Consider the following 18,431-nt stretch of genomic DNA (forward strand, 5'->3'; position numbering starts at 1 on the left):
TGATGGTCGGTGTGTGTTAACTTTGAATGGCATCGAGGGCAAAATCAAAATGGAGTACGTTCCATTAGGGCTGCATTGTTCGATACCACATGGAAGAGGTAAGCCCAAAGAGGGCCCAAGAAGGCCTTTCTGTTCCCAAAAGAGATGAGAAATTCGATTCAGAGTATGGAAAAGGAACCAAAAGTTGAATTATTAAAGAATACGCGTTCAGAAACAATACTGACGATGATAGTAAGATGGAAAGAATACCGTTTTAGATTGTTTGGAGCAAGAGGAACACACGTCCAAACCTGACAGCGGAGAAAAACAATCTAACAAAGGACTCGATGCCAATGCGCAGTATTACCGAGAGGAGTCGTCACTCGATCCTGTGACTCAAAAACTTTCTTAGAACAAAAACAAGTTATACTACTCCAAACCTAACACTAGATGGCGAGCTTATGCAAAGCATGTGTATCTACAGCTACACATGTCATCGAACATAAAAGAATTTTGTGTGGTCTTCATCCACATCTAGGATAGGTGATTTCCACAGAGTCCGTATTTACCCAGGAAAATTAGTAGTTTGCTTGTGGTAGATATGATGCACATACACAATTACTGTGAAAAGATAATTTTTGTGCATGCATTAAAGACCTACTATCTTGTGAAAAGAAACATTAAACATCTTGAGAGATGGATATCACACAGCTTTAAAGAGATAAACAATGAATTAAAAAGAAAACAGATTGAGCCATTTAGTGTAGGCTGAACGAACAAATATTACCTAAAACAACTCCCCTTCCCAGATATATTTCCACACAACCACCGCCAATCACAATTCTGAAAAAACATTTTCAATAAGTTTTTAAATATTAACATAAAATTGCTTGAAATTAACAGTGGAGAATGTGGTATGCAAAGCCAATTATGTACGGCTTTATTGGAGGCTGGAATCTCTCGAATTTCCAGCAACTTCATCTAACATGAGTTTTATGATGACTGAACCGTTTAAATACGGGTCAGGATATGCAAGCATTCATATAAGAGCTAGAGAACAAGGTTAAGGGTACTTCTAGAAATGGAGATGTACACTGATTCAAAAAATAATATTAACGGTCCAGACCATTATGTGTGAGCTATGTTGCAAAATATTCAAAACGGTAAAGCATTACTTTATCATACACACCTGTAGGTAAACAAGGATGACTAGATATTCTGTGACAATAATTCTCAGAATTAAGTAAAGAAAATATGAATTTGTAGAAGCACACCAATTAACAATGCACAGAACATTTGTGTCTTCTGTAGAACTAAGTACAATTAAATTAATACTGTTTGCATGAGGAAGAAAGAAAGCCAACTGCTGTTAATTCAACAGAAACTGCACAGCTGTAGAGAGTAACAAACCATCACATCTGCCCCTATTGCTAAAGATTACACGAAACAGTACAGTAAAGACCAAAATGAGGCTTAGACGAAGGACAAGCGTGCGATGAACAGTAGTCAAAACTGATTAACTACACTCAGACTTACTCCATTCAACATCCTGCAGATATTCAATGTTTTAACATGTTCAGAATTTCATATTTATTCTTTGACCATGCTACACTAAAACATATTCATTCGTAATGTTTAAGTTTATGCTAAATTATTTTTTTTTGCTTTCATGGCCTCCTCCATTCCAATTATCCTTTTGAACATATGTCATTTAAAATATATTACTTTCCCCACAATCTTTAAAAAGTGTGAGGCAAGTTAACTAATCTCTGATTCTTCTGAAAGTCCCTTAGAAATTACAGGTGGGTGATCAGCATCAAAACATTAACATGTCTTTCTGTTAAGTAATTGTTTACTAATATTAGATTGGCTGAGTAGGGATTGGTGTGAAATAGTTAATTACCCATTAATAATTTATAACTTCCATTAATGTAAATTCAGTTATTTTAATGTACCTAGTGTGTGCACTGGTGTCTTGGGTAGGTTTATGAATTAAATAAAAATAGGTGATGGGTACTCATAATATATAACACATTGCCCCTCATACCTTCGTATCTCTCTGGGATACATACTGATAATTTCGATTCATACCAGCATTATCATATCAAATTCCTAAATGCATTATAAAAAAGGTTTTTCATGTAAATCTACAATATACTGACTAATATACTGGGTACTGCAGGCAAGTACTTTCACTGCATAGGTACATGTGTTTATCAAGATCTTTAAAGAAGACAAGTCATAAATCGTAAAAAATATTTGTCTACAGACTACGTCTCCACACCCTAGAAAAGACAATTAAAGAAAAAGACTACTTAAGAAGACATCTATTTCTAAATAAGAAAACTTTATTTACGTCTCAACAGAAGCTCCACTGAAAGCAGAAGGGTTTACACATGCCATTGCTGTTGGCAAAAAAAAGAACACACAAAAGAGGTTTATGTGTTCAATGATCTACGCAGGTGCCAATAGTTCAAAGATTTGAGCATCAAGGTGTGCCCAAAGATTCAGCAAAATCTTTCAGTGGTTCACCAGCAAGTATAAATATTATAGATAAGTAGCTAGAATGTAATAGGGAAGAGCATGCTGCTCCATTTATAAAGCAGTATAGTATATGGATTTGATTGGGGCACCAAAAAACACACTGAGGCCCATTTAATCTGCCCATTCTAAACCAACTATAACTTTGTACATGGTCCCCTGTCTCCACCTGTGTTTGCTTTCACAGTGATGTTACTTACTCATCTGTATCCTTTCCAGACTTTTCTGAAGTTCTGATCTGGACCTCAACAACCCTTACTAAGGCATGTCCATGCATTCAACGGCCTCTTGATGCAGAACAAGAGACACTTACCTGTACCTATAGATCCACACCTATTGTTGAGTCATAGGCATCTGATAAGCTGCTGCTTTTTTTGGTGGGGGGGGGGTTTACAATCCTACCATTGAAGAGCGAGATGAATGTATGAGGACATTTTATGCAATCACTTTAAGGAGGTTTTCTTTACTTCCAAAATTATAGTTCCCTAGAGTTTATCCCATATAACTAGCTATCTGTCATAAAAAGCGAGAAACAGAAGGAATGGAGTATTCTTTTACATTCTGCATGCTGGTAAAGTACACAGATGTACCCATATGCGTTTTCATACAACTCTACTCTTATTTACAAGGCAAAGCAATGGTATCTGCTCTTATATGAAGATAGATACATGTGTGAATCCAACTATGCACCAACCAACAAACTAGCACATCACTGGACTGGATTCAAAAATGATTGCCACAATATAGTCTTATGATAGATTGCCTATCATACGCATAGATCACAATCTAGAATTGACAAGCCTGTCCAGCCTGTACAGTTACTTCCTTAATACTCCTCTTCTAATATCTCAATACTAGCAATCTGATTCGGAATATGTGTATGCCATTTGATCAAATCCCCCTTATACAGTATCTAAGAGGAATTCAATCAGGCGGTAGTATCTATGCCACTGAGTGATGCACATGGGGGCGAAGATTACCAGTGTGCTGTGTTTTAGTCTCATTACCCCTAAAGCAAAGAACAACTCTAGCTTTGGAGAAAAATTAAAGCCCTGAGTAACCACTTAACCAGATTCAGAGCACAAGTTGTCAATCCACTGCACAGCACTGCCTTGTGAACACTAACTCAAGCCCCTGGGTAAAAGCCTTCTTCGAACAAAATGTACCTCCACCTATTCTGAAATGGCCAGACTCAAACTCCATCCACTCTGGATCCCCCTCAGACCCCTGCCCACACCACGTCTACAATAAAGCCGACTCCACCATCGCCACCCCCATCTTCGCAAGATCATCAATCTATCCTTCGATACTGCGACCTTCCCGGACAGCTGGAAGCACGCTGATTTCCAAGCCCTCCTCAAGAAACCCAAGGCTGACCTCAACGACCTCAAAAACTTCCGCCCGATCTCCCTCCTTCCCTTCCCAGCGAAGGTCATCAAGAAGATCGTCAACGCCCAGCTCACCCACCACCTAGAAGACAACTCCATCCTAGACCCCTCCCAATCAGGCTTCAGACGAAATCATAGCACCGAAACTGCGCTCCTCGCCGCCACAGATGACATCAGACAGCAAATGGACAACGGCGAGACCTCAGCCCTCATCCTTCTAGACCTCTCCGCGGCCTTCGATACAGTCTGCCACCGCACCCTACTAACTCGTCTCCACGAAGCCGGAATACAAGACAAAGCCCTCAACTGGATCTCGTCTTTCCTCTCCGGCAGAACCCAGAGAGTCCGACTCTCACCCTTCCGCTCCGAAGCCACCAACCTCATCTGCGGTGTCCCCCAAGGCTCCTCGCTAAGCCCGACGCTGTTCAACATCTACATGGCACCCCTCGCACAACTGGCCCGTCAACACAACCTCAGCATCCTCTCCTACGCCGACGACACCCAGCTCATCCTCTCCCTCACCAAAGACCCACACACCGCCAAAGCCAACCTCCATGAGGGACTGAAATCCATCGCCGAATGGATGAGAGACAGCCGCCTAAAATTAAACTCCGACAAGACGGAAGTCCTCATCCTCGGACGCACCCCCTCGGCCTGGGACGACTCCTGGTGGCCCACCGCACTGGGACCCCCCAACCCCCCACTCCAGCCAACCACGCACGCAACCTCGGCTTCATCCTCGACTCCGCCCTCACCATGTCCAAACAGGTCAACGCAGTCTCCTCCTCCTGCTTCAACACCCTCTGCATGCTCCGTAGAATCTACAAGTGGATCCCGACGGAGACCAGAAAAACGGTGACCCAGGCCCTCGTCAGTAGCAGACTGGACTACGGCAACGCCCTCTACACAGGCATCCCAGCAAAAGACATCCAACGACTCCAACGCATCCAGAACGCATTCGCCCGCCTGATCCTCGACATTCCTCGCCAATGCCACATCTCCCACCACCTGAAAGACCTCCACTGGCTCCCCGTGAACAAAAGGATCACCTTTAAACTACTCACCCACGCGCACAAAGCACTACACAACGCCGGACCCGCCTACCTTAACAACAGACTCAACTTCTATGTCCCCTCCCGCCAACTCCGCTCTGCCAACCTCTCCCTCGCCATCGTTCCCCGAATCCAACGCAAGACCTCCGGCGGCAGATCCTTCTCCGACCTCGCCGCCAAGACTTGGAACTCCCTCCCGAACCCCCTGCGCCAGACCCAGGACCTCCTCACCTTCAGGAGACTCCTCAAGACCTGGCTCTTCGACCAATAGCAGCTCCCCCCCCCCCCCCTCATCGCCTTAAAACCCTAACGGGTACATAGAGCGCTCTATAAATGTTATGATTGATTGATTGATTGACTGTGTAAAATGATCTACTAAAGCATTTGCTATTTTTTGTGCCAATAATTATAATCTGAAAATACAAATTTAGCTGGAGAAAAATACACACCTGATTTCAAGCTTCTGTATGTCTTCTTCTTCAACCTGAAATTGGGATTTCCTGGTGTAACTGCTGGATCTCGTAACCTGTAATATAGATTTGTGAATTAAAAGTTTCACCTACTTTATTGAAATATATCAAATATATGCAAAGACTTTGGCATAAGGAATCATACTACATGTAGCATTACAGAACGTTAAGCATGCCATCAATACTACTTAGTGGTCCAAGCTGGAGGCAACAGTTTCCAAAAAAAGTAAAATTGTTTTGATTAACTAGGTCCATGGACACTGATGACTGGAATTAAAATTATGCCAGCCTGGCTTTCAGTATTTAACTTTCTTTCCATCTTTAAAATAGAGAAAGCATATACTGGGAGGTAGCTTAACACTTCCAAAACGTTCTCTGTCCAACATATTGAAAACTACTTCCACTATGTACAGTAAAATTATTTCAATATTTCATTCCTTAATCATAAAATGTATTTCCATGCTATACTCTAGACTGGTGTATGCTACACATTCTGTAAAGGCATACAACTAGTTGGAAAAAGATCGTTATTTAAAAATAATATGTACAATATCAACAATATTTAGTGGCACATAAAGAGTTGTTAAAATATTTTTAAAATGCAAAGCACATTATTTTAAAAATGCAAAGCAAAATATTTTTAAAATGCATAGCAAAAGTGAGCACAAACAAATTACACAACACCTTCATATTTTGAGGACAGATTTTTTTTCTGTATGAATGAAGTTAAATTACCTCAAAATAAAAGTCTTCATTGAACTGAGGATTGCTGGTTTTCTTCTTTACCTTTGTCTTCTTCTGGTCATTTCTATTTCAGAGATTAGCAAATAATTGTAACATGCAAACGTGAATAAGGCTCAATTATTACATATGTACGTCTTACTTATTGTTATACTTTATTTGGCTCGTATGAGCCATAAAAGTCACAGAGAAACACACAAAAATATTAAAAACAGAAAATAAAAATGCTGCAGCAAACAGTTCTTAATACTGAGAGAGTATTTTCAAAGCACATATAATAACATTTTAAATAGCACAAACAACAATTTCATTACCCAACTGGTGCAAATACGCAAAAGCAGCAATATGTGATTTAAAACCAAGGGCCCGCAAAACAGGGCACACAAACTGTCGTCTTTGAGCAGTGTAAAAGGTGCAAAACACCATAATGTGCATTGTGATCTGTTCAGCCGGACACTCAGTGGCAGGCAGGAAGAGATGGACACCATGTTCCTTGATGTGGGAAACCCACCAAAAAATAATAGTTTGGAGACAAAACCTGGTCAATAAAAACCTATGTCTCTCACAGGAGTGTGGAATTTAATAAAATATCTACTTGTCTATGGGACAGGTTGCTTCCTAAATCTACATGTCCTGTAAAATAAATCTACTTGTCCCTTTGGTACCATGGAGTGCAGCAACAAATTATGGCAGCAATCTCATTATGTAAGAGCTCTGATAATAGCCTCTCTGATTATGTCAGGGCTAATGCTATTGTAGGGCTTGAATACTTGCAATTTCAATCCCTACTAGAGCAATTTCCTTATTTTGCTCCCTTTCTGCAGATCTATGTACTGGGGCTGGAGGAAGCAGTAAACAATAGTTCCAGGGCTGGAATGCCTTTGAGTCTGTAAACCTGCTAACTTGCAGGTGTTAAAGATGTCCACTAGCTCTTCTCTAATCTATTCCCATTTATGAGAAAGGTTAAAAATGTACTCCTGACACTGGCAGTAGTAGAAGTTCTTCCAGGACTGGGAAAAAATAGTTTGAGTCAATGTGAACTTGTTAATGCTCAAAAGATTTTCGCATGAGCAAATCTACAAATGCATCTTTCCTCATGCTAAAATACAGTTCACAAATGTTTTCTAGCAGTATTATTTACTGGTCTACTTCTGTAAGTTCTTGTGAATTCATGAAAGCCACTAATTCAAAGACATATTGCATTCAGTGCACTTTTGTGACTTTCTTTAAGAATTAGGTCCCTAATTAAATCTGGCGTGGACCAAGACATTTAGTTTTTATTAAAATTGTATTTCTCTATCTATCGTCTGGCTTTACTGTGAGTGATCACATTCAGCTGTTCTTCAAGGAGCATATTGGCACACAAAATAGTTTTGTTCAGTGCAAGGAACTACTGTGGCAATCAGTGGCATAATAAAACTGGAGGGGCCCCTCTGCAAAGAACATGGAGCCCCCTCCCGAACTCACTCAAGACAGGTGCTGTGTTGAGGGGGTCCCCCCGCACAGCAAGGGCTGCAGGACCTATGTTACACCACTGGTTGCAATGTGTGTTAAGACCCAAAACTTTTTTTTGCTTTTTGCCAGTGTTTGTTACAATAGTGAGGGCCTGACAGCTCCCACAACAATAATGTGTTACAAAAGCCATGTCAAAACAAGGCTTGCATTGATGAAACCAAAAGACTCACAACAAATGTCGGATCGGTTGGCTGTGCCAGTGCTTGTTTATTTTCATGCTTTCCATAATCTTGTTGAAAATGGTTACAATGACTTTCCATTAAGAATATTTTTTTGAAAAACTAGCACACACATTTTACTAAATGACGCTTCAAAGAAATAGCACCAAAAATGTCATAGTAGAGAAACTTTTTTTCCTACTTGTATTTTTTTCTTAACATTTTATTTTGAAAGCAAAGAATCATCACTCTTCCTTACAAGCTTCTGCAAACATTTGCATCTAATCAAAAAGCATTCTGGGAGCCTCATACTTAGCCTCAGATTGCTAACTTTTCAAATGTGTGTACACTTTCTTTTTTTTTGTACTAGAACCACCACAATCAGTAGTGCAGTGTAACCTTAAAACGTTTATTCAGAGTGCTCACCCTAATAATAAAGGCTTTTCAGTGAAGAATCCTAAATACAAGTTCGAACACCATTAACATATGGATGCACATATTACCTTAACTGCAGACAGTTCCTTCTCTGTAAACTGGCATCCAAAGTGTTTGTGCTGCAGGGGGTTGGGCCTAGGTGTCCCACCAAGGACAAAATAAACATGAAAACTTATTGCCCTTGCCCCAAATACTATGTAACAGACGTCAGGCAATAAGAATTCCACATCCCTGCTCTCGTTAACAATAAGCTGCAAATAAAGTGCTTGGCATGCTGGGACGTCATGATGGATACTCACTACATCATTCTGCGAGCTATCAGCCCAAGTCCTATATCTATGGTGCATAAAAGATCCTTGATTTGCTTTGATGAAAAAAAATGCTAAACTGTCAGGGTCATAGTAAAAAGTGGGCCTACCTAGGCTCTCAAAACTTGTTTTAATAAACTTCAGCCAGGGAATGTCTAAATATTTATCAAGATTATAGTTCTGCACAACTGTGCTTACGGGATAGTCCAAATACTGTACCATAATAAAGGCTGCAGTCTAACAAAATCTGCTATGCTGATTATCCCAACCTCATTATGACAAAACAGAGCAGGAGTGGACTGCGGTACTGCGAGCATTAGATTTCTGGAGCTTTACAGTTAATATACCCCCAGACTCCCACCCCAAATGCAGCCTACGATACACATTTACTTTAAATGCGAAGGATGTCTCTTACACGCTTATTACTCAACCACCTAGGAAATCTAAAGACGACATCTATTGACCTTTGAAACTGCATGATTCTTAAATTTAATAAAAACTTCCAAATAAAACAAACATCAAAAGGAATACCCAGGTAAGTCAAATGGGGGACTTTCATGGTCTCCTCTCCACCAAGTACAAAATGTTCTTGTTTTTGACAATTCGGGGACACACTTCTTCACATAGGACTTGGGTTTATCGTCAGCCCTAAGCTTCCCATTAATGTATTGAAAGCATCTAACAGAAGCTGCAACGCATTTGGTGTTCGTGCTATAAGAGCAGCATCGTCTGAGTAAAGCAGGACGGGGATATCTCTGGAATTCATCTTAGGGATATCTCTTCCTGACCTCAACAGGTAATCACCCAGAGGAATAATATAAATAAGAAATAACAAGCATTTGCAATGCAATAGGTCTTGCATTTGCTAGAGCTATTGGCATTGTAAATGACTATGGCCCTCATTCTGACCTTGGCGGGCGGCGGAGGCCGCCCGCCAAAGTCCCGCCGTCAGGTTACCGTTCCGCGGTCGAAAGACCGCGGCGGTAATTCTGACTTTCCCGCTGGGCTGGCGGGCGGTCGCCTTCAGACCGCCAGCCAGCCCAGCGGGAAAGAGGCTTCCACGATGAAGAGTGGAAGCTGTGCGACGGGTGCGTCGCGTATTTCACTGTCTGCGCAGCAGACAGTGAAATACATGTAGGGGCCCTCTTACGGGGGCCCCTGCAATGCCCATGCCAGTGGCATGGGCACTGCAGGGGCCCCCAGGGGCCCGCGACCCCCCCTACCGCCATCCGGATCTCGGCGGTCCGACCGCCGGGATCTGGATGGCGGTAGGGGGGGTCGGAATCCCCGCGGCGGTGCAGCAAGCTGCGCCGCCGCGGAGGATTCAATGGGGCCGCGGTACACTGGCGGGACCCCGCCAGTGGTGCCGGTCCGACCGCGGCTTTACCGCCGCGGTCGGAATCCCCATTGGAGCACTGCCGGCCTGTCGGCGGTGCTCCCGCGGTCCTCCGCCCTGGCGGTCAAAGACCGCCAGGGTCAGAATGACCACCTATGTCCTTTACCCATGTATTTTGATTTGGAGTCAAAGCCACTGACTAACCAGACCGTTAGCACCTCCTAGTTCCAACAGCATAGTCCAATATAAGAGCTAGTGAGAGTAGAGTCACTGGAGAGCACAGCTAGAAAACAACATCACATTTTCCACATTTCAAAATAATTGTCACTTTTGACGAGTTCAAAATATACTTGATACTTTTTCAGAAAGCACAGATTCTTAACCAATATCGGCATTTCTTAATTTTTGTCAGTCCATTATTACATGTTATGCAAATTATTATATGTGTAAACGTAGGTTTGCTTACTAGCAAAAATATTAACTGGTTTACATTCAGAGAAAACAAATAAATTGTAAATACATTGTAGTGATATTCATATAGCGTTTTACTACCGTTTACAGGTTAAAAGTTAAGCCCAAAATGAGATACTGTTGCGCAGACTAGTCTGCTGTTCTGCCAGCAGGCAGCAATAGGTATGAACACACGAATCAATGGAAGATGCGTAAATTAAATTTATTGCTGCTCAGGTCCAACACGCATATCACAGTAAGGAAGATAACGGCACAAAATGCACAACACTTGAGGACTCTAAATGAATGCTCCTCTCTCTCGCCTGCAATCTGAATGACTATCCTTTTTTTCTTATTAATTTCAATATATTTTTAGCAGCTCATCAAGAGCAAGTCAAAAACATAAAACAAGTTATCGCGGTTCATCCAAACTTAAATTGGAAACTGACTTATTATGCACAATTTTAAACAGCGACATACAATGTTAAGAGGTACTCGTGATATAACAGAAGTGTATAAAAATTTTTAGCGAACACAGCGAGGTATGAAAGTGGAAGAAAGGGTAGGGGGGAAAGCAGGGAGCAGCTCCTCCATTACGGCGGAGGAGCGTCGCCCCCTCGCCAGCTGCAAAACCTTTACAAGGAACGATAATAAACAGTGTTCATTATAGTTTCCTTATAAAGGGGAAGGGCCATCGAGGTGACGCGTGTGAGCCCCTCAGAGCACAAGTGTGTTTGGCTGGCCGTCTCGGGCTGGCCAAACACACATGCGCAGTAGGCTCTCTCCAGCCCAGAAACAGAGTTGCTGGGCTGGAGAGAGCCTGCTCAGGCTCCCAGTCCACCCGGGAGCCCCCTGGCTGGGCGCTCCCAGCCAATCCTGATGTTGCTCTGAGCAGGGAGCCTGTGCCTGAAACATGCTGAGGAGACGGAGGAGCGGCGGCGGATCACGGGGTTCAGGTAAGTTTATTTATTTATTTTATTAATATTCTCCCCACCCCCTTGCCACCTCCCTGTCCCCCCCTACCCCCCCTCCTTTAACACCCACGAGCCAGCGACTGGGGGAGCGGGGGGGGGGTTGGGGGGAAGACATATTACAGTGCCCTAAAATAAACTTGTGAAAATTCCACTTCTTACTACGATATGCTGTGTGAAAAGTTTGCACACAGTCAGTGGTAATGCACTGGGACAACTGTATGTCATGTGATTCATGTATAAGATCTGAAACTGGTGGCACCATTGCCAGAGAATATCTTACCTCCCATACAGACGTCTGTGAAAGCTTCATCCGACAGATGTGCAACTGGAAGAACTTTCACTTTGGAATACTGGACCCTTCCTGTCTGGCCGCGGAATGAACCATTCGAATTACAAAAAAAGGGGGACCCTGTCCTTCATCACAATTAAGGACTTTGCACACTACGGAGTTTAAATTGACACCTGCCTTACATGAATTATTGACAAACATTTGTTTTTTGTTTGTTTCAAGGCTGATATTCCTTTCGTTTCAAGCTCAGACGTTTCTTCCAATTCACCCTCTTGTAAAACGGTGTGGTTGATTCTATTTCAGCTTGCCTCAGCTTCAGTTCACCTCGCACAGCTAACACAACACAACAAGAGTGTCCACTTCAAAGATAAACAAGGATTAGAGCTGCTGACTTTCGAACCGAGGATCCTGGTTCGAAACACGGCATCAGCTCTCTGTCACTAAATCTCCCTGTGCCTACAAAAAAACACTATGTCCTTATGTAATGTAGCTGGTAGTCATGTAAAGCCTCCAAAGTACTAAAGTAATTAAATAAACGAGGGCCTCCTCCCTCCCATCACCCTGGACACAGGCAGGCACACTCAGTGCAGAGAGCATGTGATCAAGATAACACCCTTATTTACAGCCTTGTTTACAGCAAAGGGAAGCTAAGCTGAGTGCAAGAATACTCTGCAATTGATAACTGAAACTTCGCCCAACAGGAGCAAGAACTGAACGGGGGAAAACAAGTCCCCTACAAAAGAGATAAGCAGGACTAAGTGTAGTAATACAGTAGTTGGTCCCTGCTCTGAAAGACATAAATGAGGGACAAAGAGGCAAAACTGACCACTAGCAAGCAAGGATTTTTAAAGGACACTGCAAACAAAAAAAAAATTTCACTTTAAGCCCACAGTTTAAGTATACTTAAAAGTATACATGCGGTCGAACACTTACGCTTGACAGAAAAAGGGGGCCAAGACGCTGCTTTGTCTCACCCTTATAGGTGACAGAAACTCCTCTGAGAGATCCCCTCTTCTACTACAGCACAACCGGGCTGTAGTATGATCATGGACCTACACAAAAGGGAGACAATGGTGCTGTCAATCCCCATCTCCAGCATAACAGACCAAAGGTTTGGGTGTTCTACCATATCAAAAGCTCAGGTTAGATCCATGAACGCCAGATGGACAATGCCTATCTTAGCCTTGCTATACCTCTGAATAATTAAAGAAAGATTGAAGGTCTGTTCAACAGTTCTCAGGCCTGGGCTAAAGCCAAACTGTACATCCGACAGAGCCTGTGTCTCTGATGCCCATGATTCCAATTTAGAGACTAAAGCTCTACCTAATATCTTAACTGTACTGTCTAATAAAGATATAGGGCGATAACAGTGCAGTAAACTCTTGTCTAATTAATTATTAATTATGGGAATGACAATAGCCTCCTGCCAGGTTTCTACTAAAGGTCCAGTTATTGCTGAACGAATAACATTGAACAATATAGGGGCCCAGAACTCAGGAAGAGATTTAAAAACATCCGCTGGAACTCTATTGGGCTCTGGGGCCTTGCCTGATGGACAGCTCTTAATAGCTAGAGTGATGTCGACTACTGTGATGGCTCTACATAGTGCCTGCCTCACACCCAATTCACAAATTATTTCCTTCTCAGGTTCCTGAAGGGAAGGAGACGTTTTAGAGCCAGAGACATAAGAAGAATGAGTCACTCAATCACTACTAGAGATTACACAATCAACTACGAATTGACCACCTGGCAAAAATTGCGGTGATCCTTCATGGCACCAGCTGTTTGTAAATCTTCCCATGTCTTTTTCCTGATGTCAACCTTTCTGTTGCATACAGCTGCTTTATACAACTTCATTGCCTGGGTTACTTCTAGGTGAACCCACGGGTGATTCTTTACTGCAAGTTCTAGAATTTTATGGGCCTTAGAGCAAGCCCTACTAAACCACCTAGGATTTTCTCAACACTTAAGGGGTGCATATGTGCTGGACTAAAAGATTAACAATTTAACACGTAATTCTGTCTGTATGTAGTATTCATTCTTTTAAAGTGCAAACTTACCTTAGGAGCAGTAACAAGTGGAAAGAGTATTGATGACAGGTAATTTGAGGTGTGGCCCTTTAGTAGTAGCGGATGAGATTTCCAAGAAGAGGAGAGTTGTCCATTTGTTTCTCATTTGGAGGAGTGAAGGTGGAAGAAGGCTAGATTCATGGTTGTCGCTCGTTCATAAACTCTGGTTTTGAGGATGGCGATATCTTGGTTCCTACTGCTATTACGGCTTCCATGTTGGCAAGGTATTCTTGACTGTCAATTCTTACTGATTTGTAGGAGATATGTTCTGAAGATGGTACACTGTATAATGGACACCCATTGCAGTTCCTTCAAAGTGGGTATTGTGGGTTGTTCACATGCCTCTCCTCGCTGGACCTCTCAGAGTATATACTACAGCTGTTTGTTTATTGCCAATCCCTCTGGGTTGCACCTCTGCTGCCCCTGGGTGGATCCTTTAGACCTTCTACTATAGCTGCTAGAAAAGGAGTTATTCTTCATTTGCTTCACGGTGACATCACAGCACATAATCTCGGCCATTATGTGGTTTGCTGCTAAGATGTTCCTGGATGGAGGCCTCAGATTCTGTGCTGTGGCTGGCTGCCTAATGACTACTCCTTTGCTGCTCCTGAATAGACCCCTACGAGCACATAATAGTGGTGGTTTTATACTGCCCATTCCTATGGATTTCTTTCCACACCTGGGTGGGCTCCTCAGGCATATACTGTGAATAATAGTCCAAAGTTTGCTTCACTGTCGCATCAATGTGACCATCACAGCCTATACTACAGCTGGCTAATTAATGCACATCCCTATGGTTTGCTCCCTGATAGACCTGGATTCCTCATATATCTGGCTACCTGTGTAGCGAATGCTCCCCTGTCGCACCACAGTAGACAAATTATGGTTGTTTGCCAAAAGCTCATTCTTAAGAGTGTTGTCCGCCACTCATGGCTGGACTCCTTAAAGCATATACTAAGGCTGTTCATATAATGCACACTGCCATGAATTAAATCTCTCCTGTGCAACCATACACTAGCATCTAAGAATACCATTTCTTACACCTTGTTTGCTTAAAATGCACGCATAATTGCAGGGACAAAACATAAAAGCACCAATCTGTTTCTCACACACAACATGAAAAAACTACCTAGATAGGCCACATGATATAATGCGCTCCAGTGCATGATCAAAATTATACAGTGATATTCAAGTGCAACTGAAATACAATACAATGCAATCCAGTCATATTGTTGTAGGCCTTATATTATGTAAGTGCTGCAAACTACAAGTTTATTTAGTTTCTGCTTCACACGGTCAGTCAAACTTCAATCTTATCCTCCAAAAGTATCTAAATGGCTTTCTAAAATCCTACAGCTTGATAGTGCTCCTTTTTAGGTCTCGGCTAGACAGACTGTCTTGAAGAGATATGTTGTATTCAATCTGTGGGCTTCAGACCGCCCATAGGCTTACCCTTTGTTCGCTCCTATGACGCTTTCTTATCCTTCATTTCTGTTGGTCCATGGCATACATGGGTCATGCGTCTTCTTGCGTTCAGCCCTTCCATAGAGCATGTACCAAGTACTTCTATCCGACTTTTATCCATCAACTTCTCCCGTTTTGGGAGCAACTTTGTTCTTTGTTTTTGAGCACTTCACTCAAGCGCTCGTGTTTTCAATCGCTCCGTTCTCTGCTTGCTATTGCCAAACTGCTTTTTGCTGAAAAAAATCTGTGAAGTGATCATCTCCTTCGACATGTCGATGTACAACATTAAGCATATTAACTGTACAAACACGAACGCTTTCACAGGAGCACTCATGTTTATACTCGCTCCGTTTGCTGTTGCCAAACTGCTTTCTGCAGAAAAATATGTGAAGTGATCATCTCCTTGTACATGTCAGTGTACAACATTAAGTAAGTTAATTGTGCAAACATGAACACTTTTAATCTTCGGAGAAAGATTAATGCGAACTAATGTTTGGCTACAGCAAATTCTTTGCCACAAAACTCAGACTATTGTAACCGGCCCTGGATGCAGACTGCTTTCTGCCCATCCCTTTCCCACAGCCATGTGAGGTTGTGAAGTGATGCATTCTCAGAGGATGAAGAAAGGAGCATGCATTTTTCTGAACAGTTGATAATGGGACCGCTATCCTAAATATCAGATTTTTCCAAAGGTGTATGTCACCAGACTTCGAGGAGATAGGCAGTGAAGACTTTCACTCCTTTTCAGCAGCATGCAAACTCCAATGCCTTGTTAGACATACCAGCTAGGATGTTAATGTTTTGCTGAGGCACAGTCCATTTACAATTGTGCTTCTTTCCATGAGGCATGTTGTTTATCAAGCCAGGCTGCTGTGGGGGTTCGGCACACTCCTCGGAATTGTCCAGGCCAGGGAGCAGCTGTGGGGGCTGAGCTCAACCAGTAGCTGCTCTGGCACTTTCTTTACATTTCTGTAAAGACAGCTACAGGCAGAGCCAAATGCAGGTTCACCAACCTTCACTAGCAAGAAAACAGACTCAACAAGTTATTAACAGTATATATATATATATTTTTTTTACATTCCGCCTAAGCACTGCACACCACATTTACTCCACTCCATAACATAAATCAAAAACACTAACAGTGACAACACCTATAGCTCCCGAATTGCAAAGACTTATTGATTTGCCAATGCTTGTTTCTGCATGCACATACTGTCTGAGATTGGTCAAGCTCCATGCAGTGTGGAGCGATGTCTTCCTTTGTAAGCACAGACATGAAGAGATAGGTCAGAAAGTCTTCCTGTGTTTTGTGCCTGAGAAATGATCTGACCCATTGCTTAGTAAATGTTTGTGCTACATCAAAAGAAAAATAATCCCAGAGTAGGTCAGTGCTTCATAGTTTAAAAATATATATGATCACTACATTTTAGCTGGCACAAGTACAAAGGAATTAAAACCAAATGTGCTGTATAATGTTACCTGGATGGACCAACAAGAGAAACTGTTGCATAGGGGTCACAACTTTGTCCATTAGCAAGAGACAACCCTTGGCATTCCAGTAGCCTAAATAAGAAAATGAAGAGAAAAAGTTATCAGAATAATGTTTGTAGGAACTGCAGGCAAGTGCTGAAAATATGATATGGCTACTTTAAATCAAATGAAAAAAGAAAGATACTCCACAGTCATGCGAACACACCAATAGTGACATTTTTCACAAATTGTTCTGTCAGTGAATTCACACCATCATAGTAAAAGGCAATGCAGATGCATTAAGCAAAGATGAGAACACCCAACATCGATGAGCTCCTCTGCTACAAACAACTGGTAAAGGGGGAGAACGAAAACTCGTTCTCACCTGAAAACACTGTTTTGCAGTCTGTTGTTTCTGTTGATACGATACTTTTCACATTCTGCCATTAATAGGGTGAACTTGCATAGAGTGAGCTATTTTTGACAAACCTTTATTTTCAGGTTGAAATAGGCATGACAAAAATGACTCCCTATGTTGTAAAAAAGAAACCCACACTGATCCTGTCACACACACACAACCTCTAGATTTGTGTATTTTTCCAGGTCATGTAGTGAAGGTGCCTTCTATGCAAGACACTAGGGGGGTAGTCCATAAGGGGCCTTCCTTACTAATTGACAACTGCTTGACACTAAATCCAGTTTCCTACTGTGGTCTTAGATAAGGTTGCTCATAGACTGGAGAATTGCTAGGTACTAGATCCAGTTTCCATGAAACATACTTAATTCTTGAATACCACTGTTACACATTAGAAACAAGAAAGATGCATGATATTTACCCAGTTCTACAAGCAAACAGTGGTTCTTCAGAAACCTCAACCCAATGGTGGTAAACATAGAATTGATGGCTGTTTCCCAGGTAAAACAAAAAATTAATTGAGTTCTGCTGCTCCAAATAGTTTGTGGCACTTCACATATGATATGAACCTGAGTGTTAGGGCACAGGCTGCCCTAAACAGCAGAAACAAAAGGAGAGGACAGCAAAAAAATGTCAAATAAGTTTGGACATGGGCCATGAGGCATAGAATCACTAAGCATGAGGGGGGCGTGTTACAGTCCATACAGATAACAAGCTTAAAGGCCGCTGGGACAGAAATCTGAAGACACAATTTTAAGATGGCAATTATTTGGAATAAGTAACTATGCAAAAGAAGGGCAGGTGATGTTATGTTAACCATTTATAAATTGAACATTGAAGACAAAGCATAAAAATAAAAGGAGGTAATATATCTCATAACATAGAACTCTAAACATTCAAATGCAATTGTTGCCTCAAAGAAGGTCGTGACTGGTAATGGTAGCAAGGAATCAATAGATGCCAGATGTGGCAATGGCCATGAATACCCTTTATACAGGAACTGGGGTGCAGTTACTGATTCAGGAAACTTTGTGAGCAATATGTGCATCGTCACGAACAGAGGGAACTGTGACCAGTGCCCTTGGTGCTACTCCAGACTTTGTGCCAGAGATCATGGTTGCCCCGGAGGTGGAAACTGCTGACGATTGACTTGGGATGTGTGCCATCCGCATCTGTGTGCTTGCACAAATGAGGGAGTTGACAGTTGCAAGCCTGACGGGAACTAGAATATATCTGGTTGTGCATGAGACATGCATAGTGACAGTAGTTTAAAGGAACCACTCAGGTGGTCTAGCGGCCAGAATCATTGGAACCTAGAGTCAAATGTGAATCTGTAAGCAGTATATGTATACTTGTGTCTCAAACCAGAAGTATGTA

General features: G+C 42.1%; 1 protein-coding gene across 1 annotated transcript in view; it reads right to left on the minus strand.

The window, feature by feature from the left end:
• RASA2 (RAS p21 protein activator 2) overlaps positions 1-18,431 on the minus strand; it is a 461,891-nt gene that overhangs the window by 277,030 nt on the left and 166,430 nt on the right. Inside the window, exons 6-8 of the mRNA XM_069213940.1 lie at positions 16,649-16,732; positions 6,166-6,238; positions 5,410-5,486 (exon numbers count right to left, since the gene is read on the minus strand). Of these exons, the coding sequence (XP_069070041.1) occupies positions 5,410-5,486; positions 6,166-6,238; positions 16,649-16,732 (234 nt within the window). The remainder of the gene's footprint in view (positions 1-5,409; positions 5,487-6,165; positions 6,239-16,648; positions 16,733-18,431) is intronic.

This window comes from Pleurodeles waltl, chromosome 11 (assembly GCF_031143425.1).
Source record: "Pleurodeles waltl isolate 20211129_DDA chromosome 11, aPleWal1.hap1.20221129, whole genome shotgun sequence".
Classification (NCBI taxonomy): domain Eukaryota; kingdom Metazoa; phylum Chordata; class Amphibia; order Caudata; family Salamandridae; genus Pleurodeles; species Pleurodeles waltl.